The sequence below is a fragment of the Hyperolius riggenbachi genome, chromosome 10 (genome assembly GCF_040937935.1).
Source record: "Hyperolius riggenbachi isolate aHypRig1 chromosome 10, aHypRig1.pri, whole genome shotgun sequence".
NCBI classification, from domain to species: Eukaryota; Metazoa; Chordata; class Amphibia; order Anura; family Hyperoliidae; genus Hyperolius; species Hyperolius riggenbachi.
Window position 1 is genome coordinate 268,858,889 of NC_090655.1, and position 24,537 is coordinate 268,883,425.

Sequence of the window (24,537 nt, forward strand, 5' to 3'; positions counted from 1 at the left end):
TGTCCCACGATTGCCATGTGATTGGCTTTGTTTTCTCGTGGTTGGCTTTGATTGTCCTGTGATTGTTTCTGATTGCCTCTGATTCCCCACTCGCCACCACCCCCCTGTCACTATCCTAGTGATCTAAAAACAGTGATCAGTGAAAACTGTCACTTTTTTAGTATCACTAGTGTTAGCAGTTAGGCCAGTTAGCTAGGCCCCTTTGTTAGTGTCAGTTAGTGCTCAGCCCACTGCACCACAGTCACTAATTATCATCATCACTGTCGCTAATCAACATTGTTACTATATAGTATCTGTCAGGCCCCGTTTCCACTATTGCGGTGCGGATTCCACCGCTGACGAAATCGCATGCGGCTGCGTTTCCACATGCAGATTTCCGCGCGATTTCGCATGCGATTTCGCATGGCAAGGAGCCATGCGAATTTAACCATGTCACTGCCGTTGCTAAGTTACATTGGCTGCCATGCGAAATCGCATGCGAAATCGCGCGGAAATCCGCATGACAAAGCCGCATGCGATTTCCCTATTAAAAGCATTGCAGGCGATTCGCCTGCATTCCGGCCGCTCGCGAAATCTGACGGCTCTGCCGTGCAGATTTCCCCCGCACGCCAAAACGCACCCGCACGACGCACAAGTGGAAACAATCCCATCCACTTGTATTGACTATGCGAATCCGCATGCGGTGCCTGCATGCGGATTCGCTATAGTGGAAACGGGCCCTAAGTGATCATTACTGATCGCAGTCAGATCTATTAGGGTCACTAGGATCCACTAAAAAAAAAACAGTGTTTGCCCGATCAGGCCTGATCGTTCGCCTGCACTTGCGTTCAACCCACCCCACCGCAGTGACAGAATTTTTTTTTTCTGATCACTGCAAAAACCACTGTACACTAGCTGTGCACTGTAAACATCAGTTTTAAAAAAAAAATTTTTAAGCAAAACTCAGTGACCACAGCTTTCTACCTCTCAAATACTCCCTTTCGCTAGGTAGGTGCTCTTTTTCCTGGGTAGTCTCAGAGGAATATCCCCTAAATTTAGCAGTCCACCATGGCAAGAAAGGGGTATACCGATGATGAGGTGTTTAGGTACATGACCCTGTCGGATGAGGACGATTGGGACGAACCATTCGACGAAACTTCTGGGTCAGAGTTTGAACCTGAATTGAGCAGTGGCTCACTGACCGATAGCGATGACGAGGTTGAGGTCCCGGCTAGAGCCAGGCGTACCACACCCCATGTCGTTGGACCGCAGGTGGCGCAGGATCGGCCTCAAGGGCAGCAGAGTGATGCTCGTGCTGGTCTGAGATTTCATGGTGGGGCAGGCACCAGCAGCACAGCATCTCTCCTGGACCTAGCACCAGTGCTTCCTTATACCCTGGTGAAGAGGCGAGCACCAGCATGGAAGTTGAAACTGGTGCGGTGGCACGTGCAGTAACACCCCGGTCGCAGCCACCAAGTAGACGGGCCCGTACTACCCCTAATTTACCAGAGGTGCTGGCAAATCCAAATTGGCAATCCCCTGATACCGCCGCACCCGTACTGCCCCCTTTCACCGCCCAGTCTGGAGTCCAGGTGGAGACAGATAATCTAGGATCGGCCCTAGACTTTTTTTATCTGTTCATCACCCAGGATCTCTTAGACCTAGTCGTGGCAGGGACCAACCGTAAAGCCACACAATTTCTAACTGCCAATCTGAATGTCTTACTTGCCCAGCCATTTTGGTGGAAACCAGTCCAAGTTTCCGAAATTAAATTTTTTTTGGGCCTTCTCTTACACATGGGACTAATGAAACAGAATTTGTTGCGGTCTTATTGGTCTACGGACCCAGCACAACAAGTTCCCTTGTACTCTGCTGCCATGTCCAGGACACGATTTGAGAACATCCTGCGCTTCCTGCACTTCAATGATGACGAAACCTGTCATCAAAGTGACCACCCTGCTTTTGACCGGCTCCACAAAATTCGGCCCCTCATAGACCACCTGTCATCAAAATTTGCAGATGCTTATACCCCTGAACAGCAAATCTGCGTAGACGAGTCCCTCATACGTTTTATCGGGCGCCTTGGCATCAAACAGTACATCCCAAGCAAGCGCGCCCGGTATGGGGTGAAACTGTATAAGCTCTGTGAAAGGGCCACAGGCTATACATCTTATTTTAGGGTCTATGAGGGAAAAGACTCCAAATTGGAGCCGGTCGGATGCCCTGACTACCTGGGGAGCAGTGGAAAGGTTGTATGGGACTTGGCGTCACCCTTGTTCCAGAAGGGGTACCATCTTTATGTGGACAATTACTACTCAAGTGTGGCCCTCTATCAGCACTTAAAGTTAGAAGGAATCCGATGCTGTGGCACCGTGCGGCCTAGTCGCCGGGGCTTCCCCAAACGGCTCATTACCACCAAACTTCAACGGGGGCAGAGGGCCGCATTGAGTGCTGACGACCTGCTCGCGGTGAAATGGAAGGACAAGAAGGACGTTTACTTTCTGTCCACCATTCACGCAGACACGACAGTCCAAATTCAACAGCGAACTGAGGTCATTGAAAAACCCCTTGTCGCCCACGAGTATAATACCAACATGGGAGGGGTGGACTTCAATGACCAGAGGTTAGCGCTCCAATTTACTTTCCCGCAAAACAAGGCGCTGGTGTAAAAAAGTGTCTTTTTATCTAATTCATTTGGCAGTTTACAACAGCTTTGTTCTCTACAGTAAGGCTGGGAGAACTGGATCGTTTCTTCAATTTCAGAGACAGATCACTATGGAACTCCTGTATCCAGGAGGTGTCCGGGCCCAACCCCAAGATGCAACTAGCCGGCTGCATAGAAGGCATTACGCCTATCCGATTCCGTGTGCCCAAGGTCAACGCACCCGAAGAAAACGTTGTCGTGTCTGCAGCAGGGCTGGAATAAGGCGTGACACCACTGTTTATTGTCCCCGCTGCCCTGACGAGCATGGCCTATGCCTAGGGGAGTGTTTTGAGAGGTACCATGAGCAGGTACACTATTAGAGTAGGGAACTACAGACACAGCGGTAGGCACACAAGGGTCTCTCAGTGCTATTTCACACTGCTGCGATGCGTTAGGGAAAAATGCCTAGCGAAAGTCACACTTTGCGGTCCCCCCCTATGCCGGAAGTGCTTGACTTAATGCTAGTGCATGCCTACGTTACTGCGTGGCTTCTGCGGCAATTTTGGTCGGCCCGGAAGTCATGTTAGTCTATGGTGACGCAGTTCATTACTAGGCCGGATGCTGCTCTTGTGGTATTCCCTGAAGGTCTGTTTTGGACGATACGGTGCGGCGGGCTCGACCCACCGGATATGTCAATATGCAGTGTGAAACCAAACATCGGGTTTCCAGAGACCCTAATACACAGGGCTGCCAGAAACCTCTCCTTTCACTTGGGACAAATTGCGTAATGTACTTCGCCACAACTCTGTGCGATTTGCACTTCGCACATCGTCCCATGGGAGAGGAGAGGTTTGTCCTTGAGAGGTAAGTTAAAAAAAAACAAAAAAAAAACCCAAAAAACAGGTAAGCAAAAAAGTTAATGTTTGGTTCGCAATGTTAAGGTTTTGATTTAAAAAGTTCAAAGTTTATTAATGTTAATGAAGTAATTGCTTTGCTGCTTGCTTGTTGTGAGAAAACGCGGAAAAGCCACCACAAGTACTCAGAGGAAGGCGGCTGATTCCGCGTTCAACAGGGCAGCTTGCGCGCATGGACCTGCAGTCACTGGCTTGACGGAGCGCGGAGAAACTGCCGCATACCCAGAGAACAGGGCGGCGGATTCCGCGTCTGATGCGGCGGTTTGCACGCATAGGCCTACTTCTCTCAGTTCTGCTGAATGCGGAGAATACGCCGCATGCCTGGACAGCGGTGCGGCGGATTCCGCATCCATAACAGCAGAGGCAGTACAACACATGTCTGGTGTGGCTGGGACTGATAGTCCACACAGGTTCAGAAGGACGCGCGCGCGCGCAGAGAGGCAGAGCATTTTTGACAGCCAGAGAGGTGTCAGCTGACCAGGCCGGTCAGCTGACAATTCTTTCAGTTTCCATTGGTCCAGCACTTAGGGGAGGCGCTTGAGAGCGCTGGTGTATATATACTGGGTGCTGGTCATTTCTCTGGTGTCTGGCATTGCGATCACTACGTGGTAGCACTCAGACCTTGTCAGTATCTGTGTTTATTAGACAGTTTACAAGGTGTTGATGACCAAGGAACTCACACCTTAGTCGAGGAATTCTTTTATTATCTGTGTTATTATCTAGACAGTTTCCTAGGTGTTGATGATCAAGGAACTCACACCTTAGTCTAGGAATTGTTGATTATTTGTTATGACCTTCTGATTTCCTGACCATTCTTCTGATCTCTGATTTTGTACCTTTGTCATTCTGATACTCTGTTGCCAAACTCTGCTAGTCTGTGGATTCTGCATCTGCCTCCTGTCTCTGTACTTTATCTGTCCGTGTGTTAACGACCTGGCTTGTCCGACCTTGAGAACTATCTCTCCTGTTAGGAGATAGTTCGCAGATCTGTCAGTGACACACCCTCATTGGTGTCACTCACGTTCTGTCCTTCCCACTCTCTGTCTGACTCCTCCCCGTGGAGAGTCCAGACTACGGAAGGAACTTGTTGCTGAGCAGTATTCCTATCTGCTCTTGCACCTGTCTTCCAGGTGCACTCCTCAAAGTATTACTGTTTGCACCTAAACACTCTCATCACTCAGGTGTCCAGAGGTTAGAGATATATCTGATTATCGGTGATACTGCAGATCATCAATAATCGGGTATATATCTGCATTCTCGGTGATACTGCAGATCACCGGTAATCAGACCCTCTCTGTGTTACACCGATCGTTACAGAACGCCAGACCAAAAATGCAAATGGACGCACACACTGACCGTCTGGGCGCACTTACCACTTCGGTGGAGACCATCAACCAAGTGCTGGGTAATCACAAGACGCTGATTGACGCCTTGTCCGGTTCTTTACAAACCCTCCAGACGGCTGTGGACGAGGTGCGATCCCCTCCTAGCACAGACATACGTATGCCTGTACCTGAAAAATTTTCTGGTCACAGATCTGACTTTCGAAATTTTAGGAGTAGAGTGTTGTCATACTTTGAGTTGAGACCTAGATCATCAGGCACTATGGCCCAAAGGGTCACGTTTATTAAGACTCTGTTGTCAGGCGATTCCCAGACCTGGGCATACAGTCTGCCCGCCGGAGATTTAGCTTTAACCTCAGTAGAGGAATTTTTTAAGGTCATGGCAGTAATTTACGATGATCCAGACATTGCCTCGACCACAAGGTATTCTATTAGGAGTACGGTGAGTTCATAGAAGATTTTATTTTTTGTCAAAAGTTAGCGGAAATTGATTTTTATAGTTTTTTTTTCACAAAGTGTCATTTTCCGCTAACTTGTGACAAAAAATAAAATCTTCTATGAACTCACCCTACTCCTAACAGAATACTTTGGGTGTCTTCTTTCTAAAATGGGATCATTTGTGGGGTTCCTATACTTCCCTGGGATTTTAGGGGCCCTAAACTGTGAGGAGTAGTCTTGAAAACAAATGTCTCAAAATGACCCTTGAAATCCTAAAAATACTCATTGGACTTTGGACCCCTTAGCGCAGTTAGGGTGCAAAAAAGTGCCACACATGTGGTATTTCCGTACTCAGGAGAAGTAGTATAATGTGTTTTGGGGTGTATTTTTACACATACCCATGCTGGGTGGGAGAAATATCTCTCTGTAAATGGACAATTGTGTGTAAAAAAAAAATCAAAAGATTGTCATTTACAGAGATATTTCTCCCACCCAACATGGGTATGTGTAAAAATACACCCCAAAACACATTATACTACTTCTCCTGAGTACGGCGATACCACGTGTGGCACTTTTTTGCAGCCTAACTGCGCAAAGGGGCCCAAAGTGCACTGAGCACCTTTAGGCTTTATAGGGGTGCTTACAATTAGGCACCCCCAAAATGCCAGGACAGTAAACACACCCCACAAATGACCCCATTTTGGAAAGTAGACACCTAAAGGTATTCAGAGAGGGGCATGGTGAGTCCGTGGCAGATTTCATTTTTTTTTTGTCACAAGTTAGCAGAAATGGAAACTTTTTGTTTTGTTTTATTTTTGTTTCAAAGTGTCATTTTCCGTTAACTTGTGACAAAAAATAAAATCTTCTATGAACTCACCATGCCTCTTAGTGAATACTTTGGGATGTCTTCTTTCCAAAATGGGGTCATTTGGGGGGTATTTATACTATCCTGGAATTTTAGCACCTCATGAAACCTGACAGGTGGTCAAAAAAGTCAGAGATGCTTCAAAATGGGAAAATTCACTTTTTGCACCATAGTTTGTAAACGCTATAACTTTTACCCAATCCAATAAATATACACTGAATGTTTTTTTTTTTTTTTTTTTTTATTAAAGACATGTAGCAGAATAACTTTCGCGCTCAAATGTATAGGACATTTTTCTTTATTTGAAAAATGTCAGCACAGAAAGTTAAAAAAGTCATTTTTTTGACAAAATTCATGTCTTTTTTGATGAATATAATAAAAACTAAAAATTGCAGCAGCAATCAAATAGCACCAAAAGAAAGCTTTATTAGTGAGAAGAAAAGGACGTAAAATTAATTTAGGTGGTAGGTTGTATGACCGAGCAATAAACCGTGAAAGCTGCAGTGGTCTGAATGGAGAAAAAGTGCCTGGTCCTTAAGGGGTAGAAAGACTGTGGTCCTCAAGTGGTTAAAGAGAGACTGGAGCCTATTAAAATACTTATTTTTACCTGCTATTCATGTTAAGCAATGTTAGCAGTGCTGAAATGAAATGCCGCATTCCCGCGGCAGAACAAAGGCTTTATACCCCCCAAATACCCAGGGCAAAAATCAGGGAACGCTTCCTGGTAGAGGCAGAACTTTCCGCTGTAGCTCTGCCTCCTCTGAAGTTAATTTCCGCCGATCGCCGCCCCTCTCATTCTTCTTTCACTGAGAGGGGCGGGGAGAGGTGGAGATCGGCGGAGATTGACTCCAGTAGAGGCAGAGCTGCAGCCCAAAGCTCTGCCTCCCCGGGCAGCAAAACCCACGACATGGAAAGTCACATAATTTTGCCCTGGTATTTGGGGGGTATAAAACCCTCGTTCTGCCATGGGAATTCAGCATTTCAGCACTGCTAACATTGCTTAACATAAATAGCAGGTAAAAATAAGTACAGTGGGTTGCAAAAGTATTCGGCCCCCTTGAAGTTTTCCACATTTTGTCACATTACCGCCACAAACATGAATCAATTTTATTGGAATTCCACGTGAAAGACCAATACAAAGTGGTGTACATGTGAGAAGTGGATCGAAAATCATACATCATTCTAAACATTTTTTACAAATAAATAACTGCAAAGTGGGGTGTGCGTAATTATTCGGCCCCCCGAGTCAATACTTTGTAGAACCACCATTTGTTGCAATTACAGCTGCCAGTCTTTTAGGGTATGCCTCTACCAGCTTTGCACATCTAGAGACTGAAATCCTTGCCCATTCTTCTTTGCAAAACAGCTCCAGCTCAGTCAGATTAGATGGACAGCGTTTGTGAACAGCAGTTTTCAGATCTTGCCACAGATTCTCGATTGGATTTAGATCTGGACTTTGACTGGGCCATTCTAACACATAGATATGTTTTGTTTTATACCATTCCATTGTTGCCCTGGCTTTATGTTTAGGGTCATTGTCCTGCTGGAAGGTGAACCTCCGCCCCAGTCTCAAGTCTTTTGCAGTCTCCAAGAGGTTTTCTTCCAAGTTTGCCCTGTATTTGGCTCCATCCATCTTCCCATCAACTCTGACCAGCTTCCCTGTCCCTGCTGAAGAGATGCACCCCCCGAGCATGATGCTGCCACCACCATATTTGACCGTGGGGATGGTGTGTTCAGAGTGATGTGCAGTGTTAGTTTTCTGCCACACATAGTGTTTTGCATTTTGGCCAAAAAGTTCCATTTTGGTCTCATCTGACCAGAGCACCTTCTTTCACATGGTTGCTGTGTCCCCACATGGCTTGTGGCAAACTGCAAACGGGACTTCTTATGCCTTCTGTTAACAATGCCTTTCGTCTTGCCACTCTTCCATAAAGGCCAACTTTGTACAGTGCATGACTAATAGTTGTCCTATGGACAGAGTCTCCCACCTGAGCTGTAGATCTCTGCAGCTCGTCCAGAGTCACCATGGGGCTCTTGACTGCATTTCTGATCAGCGCTCTCCTTGTTCGGCCTGTGAGTTTAGGTGGATGGCCTTGTCTTGGTAGGTTTACAGTTGTGCCATACTCCTTCCATTTCTGAATGATCGCTTGAACAGTGCTCCTTGGGATGTTCAAGGCTTTGGAAATCTTTTTGTAGCCTAAGCCTGCTTTAAATTTCTCAATAACTTGATCCCTGACCTGTCTTGGACCTGTCTTATGTGTTCTTTGGACTTCACGGTGTTGTTGCTCCCAATATTCTCTTAGGGCCCTTTTCCACTAGCAGTCGCTAGCGTTCACTGAATCGCAAAAGTGCAGGAAACCTCCGGCGATTGGGTTCACGATTTTGCTATGCACTGTACTGCATAGCAAAATCGCGGCAAAGATCGCTCCGCGGCGCGATCGCGTTTGACAAAAAACGAATCGCGGTAGTAGAAATTGCCTACCGCAATTCCCATGTTAATGTGCAAACCGTAGCGATTTAAAAAAATCACTAGCGGTTTGTGATTTTGCGATTCAGCATCGCAAACGCCGCAAGTGGTAAAGGGCCCTTAGACAACCTCTGAGGCCCTCACAGAGCAGCTGTATTTTTACTGACATTAGATTACACACAGGTGCACTCTATTTAGCCATTAGCACTCATCAGGCAATGTCTATACGCAACTGACTGCACTCAGATCAAAGGGGGCCGAATAATTATGCACACACCACTTTGCAGTTATTTATTTGTAAAAAATGTTTGGAATCATGTATGATTTTCGTTCCACTTCTCATGTGTACACCACTTTGTGTTGGTCTTTCATGTGGAATTCCAATAAAATTGATTATGTTTGTGGCATTAATGTGACAAAATGTGGAAAACTTCAAGGGGGCCAAATACTTTTGCAACCCACTGTATTTTAATAGACTTTAGACTCTCTTTAAGTAGATATATCTTAATCATACAAAGCTGGGTAGTTGTCCCTAGGCCTTCAATTGCATTTATATAGCAATGCTTTCTGATTGGTATATGATATAAAGGACAAAAAAAAAAAAAATTTAAAAACTTAAAACGCTGAAACTTAAAATGACAAGTATTTAACATTTATATTGGCTACTAGTTGACCTAAGCCCGTTTAAAAATGGGCTCTAGGTCTCTTCACACTGCCAACCGCCCCCAGTCAGTGCGCATGAGCACACACCCGTCCACTGCGTGCGCGCACCCGTCTGACTGCCACTGGCTCCCTGGCCCCGTCCTCCTGTCCCAATGGCTGTCCGTGCTGCACATGTGCAGTAGCGCAAACGCATGTACACAGGGACAGGATGACACAGGGGCACTTAGAGATTATTATATAGGATTGTCAATATATTATCATTATTAAGTAGCGCTGTTCATTTCCTTGCTATGTACTAATTTAATTCGTTTTTGGTCAGCTGCTCCCACTTAACAGCCATGCTTTTGGTGTATAAACAGAGCTTCTGTTTGGGTTCAAGGTGCGTTTGTAGTTCCTGGGGGGGCTCAGCGCATCTCTGATTGGAGGCCATTCGGAGGTAGCCTGGTGTTGCGCTGATCCACCTTTTGCGCAATTTTCAATTTTACTTGATTAACCGCACCCAGGCAATGCATATACAGGACATCGGACGCCATGCTGCTGGCCACAGCCTGGCGGTGCCCACGCTACAGGAGGGAGAAGGTGTCTGCAGGCTATCTATGAGCTTTATTGCATCTTGTATTTTGTAAGTACATTTTAAACTTGCGCATATTAAACTATTTTATGGTTTTACACTATGGAGCGCTCTATGTATCTTTCTTAGATCGCTGTCTCTTGTTGTTTACCCTACTGGAGAGCGGCTCCATGATCACCATCTGATATCTTAGGCGGTGTGGACAGTCTATTGGAGCGCTAGACACATCTTTTTTATTGTTTATGCATATACATAGGTTAGGATTTAGTTAGTGTTAGGCCCCTCCCATGGAGGATTGACTTCTTCGCAGTGGGAGGGACGAGTACTTAATAGGTTGCATGCAAGCTGTTACAGGAAACCAACATCCTCCTCTAGTGGTAGACAGGTCATGTGTATGCTCGGTGTGTATTATATCCCATAAGTGGGGCTTGCACTCTTTTGCAGGTAGGCACTTATCTGTTTTTAAGTAGCGCTGCTCATTTCCTTGCTATGTACTAATTTAATTCGTTTTTGGTCAGCTGCTCCCACTTAAAGGGACTCTGTAACAAAAATGTCGTGTTTTCTACCATCCCACAGGTTCCTAAACCTATTATAATGTGCTCTGGCTTACTGCAGCACTTTATACTATCACCATCTCTGTAATAAATCAGCTTATCTTTCCCCTGTCGGACTTGTCATCCTGTGTCTGGAAGGCTGCCAACTCTTCAGTGTGATCTGCTATGCATGCCCCCTCTATGCACACTCCCCTGTGTGTTATTTACATTAGCCAGCTTTTCTCTGCTGTCTTATCTTTTACAAGCTGGATAAATCCTCTGTTCACATACTGATGAGTCACATACTGCAGAATTACAGACAACCAGGCAGAGCTGTCTGCAAGAGTAAACAAACAATCAGCTTGTAACTCTTCAGTGAGCTGCAGGGGGAAAGAAACACACAAATGATCTCTTGAGATTCAAAAGGAAGGGTGTATACAGCCTGCTTGTGTATGGATGTATTTTCTATGTGTGGACATACTGTACATCAACCTGCTTCCTGTTTTGGTGGCCATTTTGTTTGTTTACAAACAAACTTTTTAAAACTGTTTTTGACTACTTTTAATGCGGCGGGGAGCGGCGAAATTGTGACAGAGGGTAATAGGAGATGTCCCCTAACACACTGGTATGTTTACTTTTTTGTGCGATTTTAACAATACAGATTCTCTTTAACAGCCTTGCTTTTGGTGTATATGCAGAGCTTCTGTTTGGGTTCAAGGTGCGTTTGTAGTTCCTGGGGGGGCTCAGCGCACCTCTGATTGTAGGCCATTCGGAGGCGGCCTGGTGTTGCGCTGATCCACCTTTTGCGCATATTATCATTATTGTTGATTTATATAGCACCAGCATCTTCTGTGGCGCTGTACAATAGCATACAAGATATAACAATACAATGTATACAATACAACACTTGATACAAGACAAGAGAGTATAACAGCTAATACAGTGAACAAATTAACTACGTTTTAACAAAAGGTGTGTGTGTGTGTGTGGGGGGGGGGGGTATGTACACCCATAACACAGCATTGTGAGACAAAAGGGGAAGAGAGCCCTGGCCAAAAGGCCTTACAGTGTAAACATTTAGGGTATAGGACAGTAGGTAAAGGGAAGCTGTGTGTGGAGTGGTAGAAGTGGTGATTAGTGGGAAGGGTCCTCGGTAGGGGAGTATGCTTGCCTGAAGAGTAGAGATGTAGCGAACGGTTCCAGGCGAACTTTGGGGGTTCGCGTTCGCCTGCACCAGGCGAACTTTTGCGGAAGTTCGATTCGCCCCATAATGCACTATGAGGGTCAACTTTGACCCTCTGCATCACAGTCTGCAGGTACATTGTAGCCATTCAGGCTACACTAAGCCCTGGAGCCCCACCCCCCCTTATATAAGGCAGCCTCCGGCGGCCATTACAGTCACTCGTGTGCCTGCTAGAGACAGACTAGGGACAGCTGCTGCAGACTTGTTCTTCTAGGGACAGATTAGTTAGGTTCTTGGCTGCTTAGCTTGCTCCTGGCTGATTGTTATTGCTTTTGTAGCACCCCTCAATAGCTCTTGTCAGAGCTCATCCTGTACTTTTTTTTTCTTCTGTGTGTCAAACTGACACTTTTGTTGCATGCACAGCCTTGCTAATTGATAGTGTGTGTGTGCCACTGCCAGCAGCCCAGCACATTCAGTGACTGACTACCTGTGTGTGTGACAGGGAGCTGCACATTGTACTACCCAGTACTGCATATACCCAGTACCTGTTGTGTTTACTTAACCCACCTCATCACTGCATATACCTAGCTTTGTGTTGAGTGAACTCACCTCACTGCATCTAAGTACCTTTACTGTTCAGTGAACCCAGCTCACTGCATCCTACTACTACCTGTTGTGCTGAGTGAGAACCCACCTGGCCACCTCACTGCATCTAACTACCTGTTGTGTTGAGTGAGAACCCACCTCACTGCATCTTAAGTACCTTTACTGTTCAGTGAACCCAGCTCACTGCATCCAATTACCTGTTGTGTTGAGTGAGAACCCACCTGGCCACCTCACTGCATCTAACTACCTGTTGTGTTGAGTGAGAACCCACCTCACTGCATCTTAAGTACCTTTACTGTTCAGTAAAGCCGGCTATTTGAGTGTCTCGGGTGGGGGTGGTACACAAAAGATAATAAGGTTGTTGCTTCATTGTGGTCAGACCAAATTTGATCAGCTGGACAGTCACTGTTGTTCTATCATTGAGCTACCACAGCCCGGCGACCATATGGGCTTGAAAAACGCCACAGCCTACACTCTGGCCACGGTGCGCACCAGTCCAGCACGGCCGTCACTACGCAAATAGCTGTTTGCGGTGCGTTACACAGTGAGTTTGATGTGTCAGTGTGAAGCAGAACTCTAATTACACTCCCTAATTGATGTATACCCATGCAAGATGTTTGAAAGCACTTTAGGCCTGCAATTTAGCATTCAATGTGATTTCTGCCCTTAAAACACTGCTTTGCGTCAAATCCAGATTTTTCCCCGGGACTTTGGGCATGTATCCCACTCCGCTATGCACCCCTCCAGGTGTAAGACCCCTTGAAACATCTTTTCCATCACTTTTGTGGCCAGCATAATTTTTTCTATTTTTCAAAGTTCGCCTCCCCATTGAAGTCTATTGCGGTTCGTGAACTTTTCCGCGAACCGAACCTTCCGCGGAAGTTCGCGAACCCGGTTCGCGAACCGAAAATCGGAGGTTCGCGACATCTCTACTGAAGAGGTGAGTTTTCAGATTGCGCCTAAAAATAGTAAGTGTAGATGAGTGGCGGAGGTGTTGAGGGAGAGTGTTCCAGGGGAGGGGAGAGGCTCGAGAGAAGTCTTGCAAGCAGGAATGGGAAAAGGTGATCAGGGAAGAAGACAGAAGGCAGAAGACAGAATACCACCAAGAATAATGCATATTACCTCTCTTGGATTCTAGAATCACAGTGGAAGGCAGTCTTTCTTTCAGCTAGGCCTCAGTCGAGTTTTCTGGCTCAATGAAAAAAAAATGGGCAGTCCGCTAGACCTTTTTATGATAAATGTTTTTAAGATGGAGTATTTTAGGGGATTTTATGGTGACGCACAATAATCATTACTTATTTTTAGTTTGTACATTCTCCAAATTGTGACATTGTAAACTATCAGGTTAGCGGAGCAGATGTGTATATATGTTACGGCCAAAACCAGAAATCGGCCAATTCTAGAATTGGCCGGCCGTTTCTAGAACTGGCCGATTTGACGTCGGCCAAAGTCCAAAATGCTGGGAATTTCTGACATTGGCCGGCCAGTTCTAGACACGGCCAAAGTCAGTCGGCCAAAGTCCAAAACGCACAAATTCCAGAACATCCCGGGTCCTGTCCAGCACCATGAATGGCACTTCCGCTCCGCTCAAAGATACAGCATACTAATCTTTTTTTTTTTTTTTTAAGAAAAACATTTCTTAATTACAGTTGATACAAATCCTGCAATAAATCTGCAGTGTGTCTACATCCTGCTTTCTTGGGAGAAGACATTGTTAACATCCTGTGCTTTTAAATTACCTGCTTTGCTGTGGAAGTCAGGTGACACAGGGGAGAGATCAAATTACAGTAGTGATTAGTCACAGATGAGGGGGAATGCATGGCTGTGGGTGCTTTGCTGGGGGGCTGTGCATGGCTGGGGGTGCTTTGCTGGGGGGCTGTGCATGGCTGGGGGTGCTCTGCTGGGGGCTGTGCAGGGCTGTGGGTGCTCTGCCGGGGGCTGTGCAGGGCTGTGGGTGCTTTGTGGGGAGCTGTGCATGGCTGGGGGGGTCTTTGCTGGGGGGCTGTGCGTGCTCTGCTGGGGGGCTGTGTATGGCTGTGGGTGCTCTGCTAGGGGGCTGTGCATGGCTGTGGGTGTTCTGCGCTGCGCATGGCTGGTGGGGGGAAGTCTTTGCTGGGGGGCTGTGCATGGCTGTGGTGGGTGCTTTGCTGGGGGGCTGTGTATGGCTGTGGGTGCTCTGCTAGGGGGCTGTGCATGGCTGTGGGGGTTCTGCGCATGGCTGGGGGGGGTCTTTGCTAGGGGGCTGTGCATGGCTGTGGGTGTTCTGCGCATGGCTGGGGGGGGGGGGCTGTGGTGGGTGCTTTGCTGGGGGGCTGTGCATGGCTGGGGGGGGGTTCTTTGCTGGGCTGGTCGTGGCTGGAAATGCTTTGCATGGTCGGGGGGGGGGGGGGCGGCTTTGCATAGCTGGGGGTGCTTTGCTGGGCTGGGGGGAGCTTTACTGGGCTGGGGGAGCTTTGCTGGAGGCGCCGCCAGGAAGCCCCGCTCACCTCATCCCCTGCTGCCGCTAAGTACTCAGACCTCCGATCAGGGCGACCACCAGGCGGAGAAAGGCAGAGCAGCGCGCACGCTACCCGCCCGGACCCATACACTTCCAAAGCAGAAGTGTTTAATGACGTCACTTCTGCATTGAAGTGTTCGGGTCCAGCGGGTCTCGCGTGAGCTGGCAGCTGCTATGCCTCTCTCTGCCTCCCTGCTACGGTCGCCCTGATCGGAGGTCTGAATACGTTAGCGGCAGCCGCAGCAGGGGATGAGGTGAGCGGGGCTTCTTGGCGGCGGTGAGCGGGACTTCGGGACTTGGCCGGCCACGTGAAGTCACAACGCGTTCTGGCCGGCCAAAGTCCGAAACTGAAGCCCGTTTCGCACATTGGCCGCATGAGCCGGCCACTTCGCATACTGACCGGCCAGAACCCGAAGTGGCCAGACTTCGGGTTCTGGCCGTAACATATATATGACTTCACTTGGCTTATTTTACATAAGCAATCTCCATCAAAATGACGGCAATAAACCTTTTAATTAGATCTTATGACACAGGTGGTATTCATATGACATCTATCTAGATCTGACACTCTTATTTGGAGTGAGGTAAGTCAAGATATATCACGTAAGTTCACAGCTTATCTAAGAAGTTGGTGTTCTTTGGTACATCTTTAACCACTTCGGGACCGGCCGCCTAACCCCCCCCCCCCTTAAGGACCAGGGCATTTTGTGGTGGAGGGGGGTGCGCGCGTTTGGGGGGGAAGGGTCGGGCGGCCGTATCCCGTCTGTGGTGTGCTGGGCTGTGTGTCCCCCATGGAGGCAGGTGTTCCCCCTGTAGCTGGAAGCAATCACTCACCTTCCAGGCTCCAGCGATGAGCCGCAGAAGCCACCTCTTCTCCAGCCGGCATCTCCGCTCCAAATGACGCTCAGGTCGGAGGAGCGGAGATGCCAGCCAGAGCGGAGGGGGGTGCCGATCGTCGCTGGAACGGCAGGGAGGTGAGTGGACCCTCTTCTTTTCCCCCCTGCCGCCGCCGCTATCAAAGTGATCACTACGATTCGACGGCGATCGTAGTGATCACGTGATCAGCAACCATACGCTATGGCTGCTGATCACTCGGGGGAGATATCAGCTGTCATATGACAGCTTAATCTCCCCCTCCGGGTGCGCACAATCGCGTCGGCAGCGGTTCTTTAGCGCGGACGTTGAATGAACGTCCGGTCAGAAGGGTACCACCACCTGACGGACGTTGATTCAACCTACGGCGGTCCCCAATAGGTTAAAGGATACCTGAAGTGACAGGTGACATGATGAGATAGACGTGTATATACAGTGCCTAGCACACAAATAACTAGGCTGTGTTCCTTTTTTTCTTTCTCTGCCTGAAAGAGTCAAATATCATGTATTTAAGTGGCTGACTCAGTCCTGACTCAGGCAGGAAGTGACTACAGTGTGACCCTCACAGATAAGAAATTCCAACTATAAAACATTTTCCTAGCAGAAAATGGCTTCTGAGAGCAAGAAAGAGATAAAAAGGGGAATTTCTTATCAGTGAGGGTCACACTGTAATCACTTCCTGTCTGAGTCAGGACTGAGTCAGCCACTTACATACCTGATATTTAACACTTTCAGGCAGAGAAAGAGAAAAAGGAACACAGCATAGTTATTTGTGTGCTAGGCACTGTACATACACATGTCTATCTCATCATGTCACATGTCACTTCGGGTATCCTTTAATTAACAGGGATTTTCTGTACTTTATCAATATGGTCCCATGGTGTTTTGTTGATACAGTCACATGGTTAAATCACATGATATTATTTTGGTTCTGAATACATAACAAACAGCCATTTGTTTTAATTCATACTGAAATATATAAAAGCAAACTTATTTACTTTAATATATAGGTCTTTTATTAATCATGTCATTAATTAATAGCTTTATGATCAATATACATAAGTATTCCATATACGATAAGTATACATAAGTATTCCATATTCCATATACTATACTACTTCCATATATCAGCTTATAGCAGGCAGTAGCTTTTGCTGTATGTCTGTGGCCCTTGCTAAGCATGCGTTGCAGGCAGAACTGAGTGATATCTGAATACTTCCCCAGTGCTAATCTTAATATAAACATAGCCTTGTACAGGGAACATACAGGCTACTGTGGAGAAAAACATGAAGGGTTACTCTAAGCAACAATCTAGCTCGGATTAAAGAATAACTCTGCTTCATTTTACAATACAAAATCAATTTGCACAACATTTTACACATATATAATCAACGTAACGCAAGATGGGGATCATAATTTCTCTGCATAATAGGAGACCTGACACCCCCACTATGCAACCTCTGTCCCCCTTCGGAATCAGTGTAGTGCAGCAAAATGTCCCTTTACTGATTTAAAACTTTTTTTCTTAACATTTTTGAAATTTATTTTCTCAAAAACTACAAGGTCTTCTTGATTTTTTTTTCACTTGTTCCCACAGAATCAAATCTCCCATTTTTAGGCCATTTGTATTGGCGTGTCGCTCATAAGTCAGGTGTTTATATGTCGGGGACTACCTGTATTCCTCTATAAAATCAATCGAATGATTCCAGTCTTTATATATAACTATAATGTATTCCCCTTATTATATACAGAGTATACACTAATAATAAGCAGTCACTGATATGACTGTAATGCCTCTACCAATCACATCTAGTAACATGTCACAGTAACATATAACATAGAATTGGTGATCAGAATGTAAGCCAGCAATCAGCCAATCTTACCAAGCCTGTGTCTCCCAGCCATGCAGCTACACACAAAGCTCATCACAGAGGCATCCGCTAACTTACCAAGCCTGTGTCTCCCAGCCATGCAGCTACACACAAAGCTCATCACAGATGCATCTGCTGCCTTACCAAGCCTGTGACTCCCAGCCATGCAGCTACACACAAAGCTCATCACAGATGCATCCGCTACCTTACCAAGCCTGTGACTCCCAGCCATGCAGCTACACACAAAGCTCATCACAGATGCATCCGCTACCTTATCAAGCTGAGTATTCACAGTATCTTCATACCTTGTGGTAGACTGAGCCTTCTGATTCTCCCATAATGCATTGCAACAAGCTGAGCCTTCTGATTCCCCCATAATGCATTGCAACAGACCTTCTGATTCAGACCATAATGCATTGCAACAGGCCGAGCCTTCTGATTCACCCATAATGCATTGCAACAGGCTGAGCCTTCTGAGTCCCCCATAATGCATTGCAATAGCCTGAGCCTTCTGATTCACCCATAATGCATTGCAACAGGCTGAGCCTTCTGATTCACCCATAATGCATTGCAACAGGCTGAGCCTTCCGATTCCCCCATAATGCATTGCAACAGGCTGAGCCTTCTAATTCACCCATAATGCACTGCAATAGGCCAAGCCTTCTGATTCACCCATAATGCTCTGCAATAGCCCGAGCCTTCTGACTAGTGTAAAGGAAAGCTCAGATGCCCCTTCAGATGGGTGAATCTCGAGGTAACCCACATAAATCCATTCCCCAGCTCTTCCCTTTACTGAACACCCCGTTGCCAGATCAGCATCCCCACCCCAGCACATACTATACATGAAATGTAATATATATGGAAGGCCAAACGAAGAAAGCTCTCTTTAAAAGAGCTACGCTCCACTCAAACTTCACTGTTCTGCAATGAAGATTTCCCTCTGGGCTGTGCACGGAGTTCCTGGGTTAAAGGAAATCTAAAGTGTAATTTTAAAAATGAGTTGAACTTACCTGGGCCTTCTTGCAGCCTCCTGGAGTCCTCCTGTGCTCATGACGCTGGACCAAGTCCTTCCGGCCAGGACCATGGAAGAAGTTTTAAATCTCCCTCGTGGCATGAACAAGCCTGACTCATCCTTACCGCTTTTAGCATCTTTTAGCAGAACGAGTCAGGCTCTTCCTTAAGACTAGGGAGGTTAACCTCCCTGGCGTTTTATTAAAATTGCCAGGGAGGCTGCGGGAGGGTTTTTTTTTTATAAAAAAAAAAATATTTCATGCAGCCAACTGAAAGTTGGCTGCATGAAAGGCCACTAGATGGCGCTCCGGAGGCGTTCTTTCGATCGCCTCCGGCGCCCAGGATAAACAAGGAAGGCTGCAATGAGCAGCCTTCCTTGTTTTGCTTATATCGTCGCCATAGCGACGAGCGGAGTGACGTCATGGACGTCAGCCGACGTCCTGACGTCAGCCGCCTCGGATCCAGCCCTTAGTGCTGGCCGGAACTATTTGTTCCGGCTGCGCAGGGCTCGGGCGGCTGGGGGGACCCTCTTTCGCCACTGCTCGCGGCGGATCGCCGCAGAGCGGCGGCGATCAGGCAGCACTACAGACGTCCATACCGCTAAGGAGGTTAAGGACTAGAGCAATTTTCCCCTTTCAGTGCTCCTCCCATTCATGTGTCAATAACTTTAACACTACTTATCACACCTAAATGGTCTATATCTTGTTTTTTTCACCACCAATTAGGCTTTGTTTGAGTGGTACTTTTTGCTTAGAATTATTTTATTATATATGTATTTTGAAGGGGATAAGTATAACAAAATTGAAGAAAACATTATTTCTCCGTTTTCAGCCTCTAAAGTTTTAAAATAATACATACTGCTGTAATTAAAACCCACACATTTTATTTGCACATTTTCCCAGTTGTTACAATGTTTAAATTATGTCCCTAGTACAATGTATGGCAACAATACTTTATTTGGAAATAAAGGTGTATTTTTTTTTCAAATTTGTGTTATTAGTTTTCTCATTCTACTCTATAAATAATTACAGGCCAAAATTTGCAAAAATAACAATAATATACCCTTACAGGATATATATGTAAAAAGTGAAGCCCCTTATGTAACAATGTATGTATTCTCTTTTAAATTCTGTTACTTTGGCTCTTTACAATTTTTTTAGTAACTATGGGTGTAATGGTGTAATTTAATGGGTTAATGGGCTTTTAATTTTTAGGTGTATGATTTTTTTATTTTTAGGGCGCAATACTAATTTTTACCACTAGATGGCGATTAAGAAGCTGAATCACATCTCTCTTTGTGACCATGTCTTTGCTACTCTTTGACATCCTCACTCTAAGGACTGGGACTGGGCGCCATCTTGCAAGGTCGGGTCCTTGGACTTACGGGCAGAGATTTCCGGGATTCCCGGTTTAGTGATGGCCGCATGCCGCTGCAGTCACATCGCTGCTTGAGCAGAGGTGCAGGAATTTGCTGCAGATTTAATGACCCTAGTGAGAGGGAGAGAGGGGTGCTCATAGCGCTCTTTAGAATGGAGCTACTCCACCGTGCGTTTGATTGACTCTGAGGTCAGGCGCCGCCCCTCTCATATATTATTCCGATGTACAGATTTTGGAGGAACAAGATCTAATTTTAAAGCTAATTTTAAGTGAAAATAAGCTAACAGATAATAAATTATATGTGTAGTAAAAATGGTATGCAGAACTCTCCTGGAGTCTCACATGCCTGTGATGGAAAATCTGGGTAATTCAGGTCCTAACAAAAAAGAAATTATTCTATCAGCACTCTCTTGTTATCAGGAGTGTTTGTTCAGCCAGATAAATGTGCTTTGAAAGCCTGTGACTTTTATTTACTCTTCAGGAGTGCTGTGGCTGCATGCAACTGCAGAAGATCATTTCTCATTTGTGTAGATAAAGCTCCTGGATTATCCCTTGCAATGGAAAAAATAAAAAATGAGCACAGGCAGTTTGTAACTAGGCTTAGTACTATATGACCCATGTTTATATCAACGTGCCACCTCAGTTCAAGGACTGTAACCCTTTACAAAGCAATGCACTGACCAGCATGAAAGAGCACCCAGGATTTAGTGTAAATATTCTGCCATGTACATCTAGCAAGAAACAATGGAAAAAAAACACTTATGGCCAAAACATTTCCCACTCTCAGTGCTCTACTAGAGCTTCTCACGAGTGATGAGAGAGGGATAAGCGGAACTGCACAAGCCTGTTATTGGCTGCTGCACTCCACTCTCCATCCTCCCTACTTCAGGCTATGCTGGGGAGATGGAGAGCAGTGTGCTGTGGCCAGTTCAGGTTTACTGAAGGCAGAGCTATGCTTCACTACCCTTACTCATCACCACTGTGAGTCCGTTCATGTATGACAAGGTTTCTTTTATCAGTAAAACATTTCCCACACTCAGCACATGAATATGGCTTCTCGCCAGTGTGAGATCTTTCATGACTGACAAACTGAGATTTCTGTGCAAAAGATTTCCCACACTCAGCACATGAATAGGGCTTCTCACCAGTGTGAGATCTCTCATGTATGACAAGATGTGATTTATGTGCAAAACACTTCCCACACTCATTACATGAATAGGGCTTCTCGCCTGTGTGATATCTCTCATGTATGACAAGATTTCTTTTATCAGCAAAACATTTACCACACTCAGTACATGAATATGGCTTCTCACCAGTGTGGGATCTCTCATGTATGACAAGATTTAATTTCTGTGCAAAACATTTTCCACACTCAGCACATGAGTAGGGCTTCTCACCAATGTGAGATCTCTCATGATTGATAAGCTGCAATTTCCGTATAAAACATTTCCCACACTCATCACATGAATAGGGCTTCTCACCAGTGTGAGATCTCTCATGACTGACAAGCTGTGAATTACGTATAAAACTTTTCCCACACTCGGCACATGAATATGGCTTCTCACCGGTGTGAGATTTTGCATGTCTGATAAGATGTGATGTCTGTGCAAAACATTTTCCACACTCAGTACATGAATATGGCTTCTCACCAGTGTGAGATCTCTCATGACTGACAAGATGGGATTTATGTGCAAAACGTTTCCCACACTCAGCACAAAAATATGGCTTCTCACCAGTGTGAGTTCTCTCATGTATGACAAGATTTGCTTTCCGAACAAAACATTTCCCGCACTCAGCACACGAATATGGTTTATCCCCAGTGTGAGTTTTCTCATGACTGGCAAGCTGTGATTTCAATACAAAACATTTCCCACACTCAGCACATGAATATGGCTTCTCCCCAGTGTGAGTTATTTTATGACTGGCAAGCTGTGATTTCAATGCAAAACATTTCCCACACACAGCACATGAATATGGTTTCCCACCAGTGTGAGATCTCTCATGATTGACAAGTTGAAATTTCCATTTAAAACATTTCCCACACTCAGCACATGAATAGAGCTTCTTACCAGTGTGAGATCTCTTATGACTGACAAGATGTGATTTCTGTACAAAACATTTCCCACATGTAGAACAGGAATGAGACCCTCCAGCAGGGGGAGAGCTGTGCCGGGTGTGAGGCCTCTCAGGGTTAGACAGGTGAGGGGAGTCTGGGGAAATATTTGGGGTAACCATGATATCTGCAGGAGACTCTTGTCCAGTGACATCATCATCCGTTGTACAGTCTGTGGATACAGAGAGACGAGTCTCCGAGAGGTTCCTGATGCCGGGACTCCGTGCTGCAAATAGAGAAACATCATCACTTCCTGTTAGAGAATTCTGAGGGGAGGAACAATTATCATTAGTGATGGCCAGTGAGCTGCTGATAATTCCAAGTTGATGCAAAGTTTATGCAGATTAGAAATTGACCAAATGCAGCAGCTGCATAACTTTGCATAAATACATTGCATACAATTAGCATACAATTTGCACCATCTCAGAGTTATTTGCATAACACTGACCCTTCCGACAGAAGAGCAGAACATTTTAGAGCTTGATGAGACAATAGAAGCCATTTTCTTTTACTAAAGGCATATTATGAAAATTGGATCAATAACATTTTTTACAAACAGTGCAAAAAATGATCCACAAATACATAACAAGATGTAAAAGCAACAATATAAGCATATTCAAATGAACTGCAGTATAATATCAACATTTCTAATACAAGCTGAAAACGATCCAAAACTGCCTCTCGAAGTTTACTGAACCTATAAGGCATGCAACTATTGTAAGCAAACATAAAAGCAGAACAGACGCACTCCCTCCCTTACAAAAAACTCCTGGATTCATAAGGCGTTTTCCACCCTGGAAGCCTACATTAAGAGTCAAGAACCGGAAACATCCAATCAGCTGACCAGTCATCCCGCATGGCATGAAATAGGGGCAAAGTATTAGTTATAGTGTTCAATATATAATCCATTAGTCTAAAGGCTCATACACACATCAGACTATAGTCATTGGAAAATGAAAGATCACAGACCAATCTTATCACCCTTCATGTAGTATGAGAGCCATACTCTACACAGTCTCTTCTATGGAGCTGAACTTCACATCAGATAGAAATCTTTGCAGGCTGCTGCACACACAGATGCTGTACAGACACAAAAGATCTGTAGCTGCAAAAGATCTGTTCCTGACAAAAATCCATTCCTGCAAATTGCAATGATAGTCTATGAGATCTGCAGATCATCATACCCACATGATTTAACTGACATTCATCTGCAGATCAGATCCACCAGGATGGATTTTCAGATCTGCGGATGATTGCTTGATCTGCAGATGAATGTCAGTTAAATCATGTGTGTATGATGATCTGCAGATCTCATAGACTATCATTGCAATTTGCAGGAATGGATTTTTGGCAGGAACAGATCTTTTGCAGATACTGATCTTTTGTGTCTGTACAGCATCTGTGTGTGCAGCAGCCTGCAAAGATTTCTATCTGATGTGGAGTTCAGCTCCATAGAAAAGACTGTGTAGAGTATGGCTCTCATACTACATGAAGGGTGGTAAGATTGGTCTGTGATCTTTCATTTTCCAAAGACTATAGTCTGATGTGTGGGTACTTATCCGTTAGCCGGGCGCATCCGGCAGGTGGCGCTAATTACTATTCCCCTCCAGGCCGACATGGATAGTAGGGAAAGATGTAACTCTGGTGGAGTTTTGTCGCCACCTAGAGGATGCGCCCGGCTAACGGATAAGTACCGATGTGTGTATGCACCTTAACTTTATTTAAGATCTGATCAAATTGAATATCAGCTGTCTTCCAATTTGGAGCAACAGCCCACAGAGTTGCGGCAATAAAAGCACTATATACTCTATTCCATCTCTTGGGAATTGAAGGGTTTATAGCCCACAAGAGGGTATGTTGAGGACGCAAGGTCATTTGTTTTTTAATGAAAGTAGACATTCCACAACTAAATGTATCCCAAATAGTTTGCATAATTGGACAGTTCCAAAAGCTATGTGAAATAGTTGAGGCAATAGAAGCAATTTTGTACTCTTGTGGCAACAGACCTATATGTACTTCTAGCAAGACATCTGTGTTATGTTTGTAGGGCAAACATGACACATTCTTTTTTTTTCCACTTCTTTTTTATTCAAATAATGTTCTAGCCAACATTTTACAAAGGTGTAATAGAGTATAATCCATGTACAGATTCTCCCTTCATGAAAACCACATCACTAAATTACAGCGCTCGGATTCAAAAGAGGAAGGTAGATATTCAGAACTTAAATGTATTAAAAGCAAACCTGAAAAATAAACTTCTGAGATAATGAAGTGCATGTGTGGTACAGCTAAGAGATAGATCATTAGTAGCAAAGGAATGAGTCTCATGTCGTTTTCCAGTACAGCAAGAGTTAAAAAGCTTCATTTGTTAACAATGCTAATTCAACCCAACTTGGGTCAAATACAGTCCTGTTTTGTGAGGCACTTGTACATCTAAGAAACAGTGAGAGGCAGGTTGAGATAAGGTTTTAGTGCAGGGAAGAGCTCTGCTCTGTTTTATTGCTTAAAATATAGTGTGGGTTTGTAACTTGCAAATATGGCCCAGTGCACACCGAGCGGTTTTTGGAGCGATCTGCCGGCCGCATCCGC

The 24,537-nt window shown here is 45.4% G+C and overlaps 1 protein-coding gene across 1 annotated transcript in view; it reads right to left on the bottom strand.

The window, feature by feature from the left end:
• The window catches only part of LOC137537186 (uncharacterized), a 274,266-nt gene that overhangs the window by 228,219 nt on the left and 21,510 nt on the right, over nucleotides 1-24,537 (bottom strand). Inside the window, exons 3-4 of the mRNA XM_068259298.1 lie at nucleotides 20,813-22,174; nucleotides 19,843-19,946 (exon numbers count right to left, since the gene is read on the bottom strand). Of these exons, the coding sequence (XP_068115399.1) occupies nucleotides 19,843-19,946; nucleotides 20,813-22,174 (1,466 nt within the window). The remainder of the gene's footprint in view (nucleotides 1-19,842; nucleotides 19,947-20,812; nucleotides 22,175-24,537) is intronic.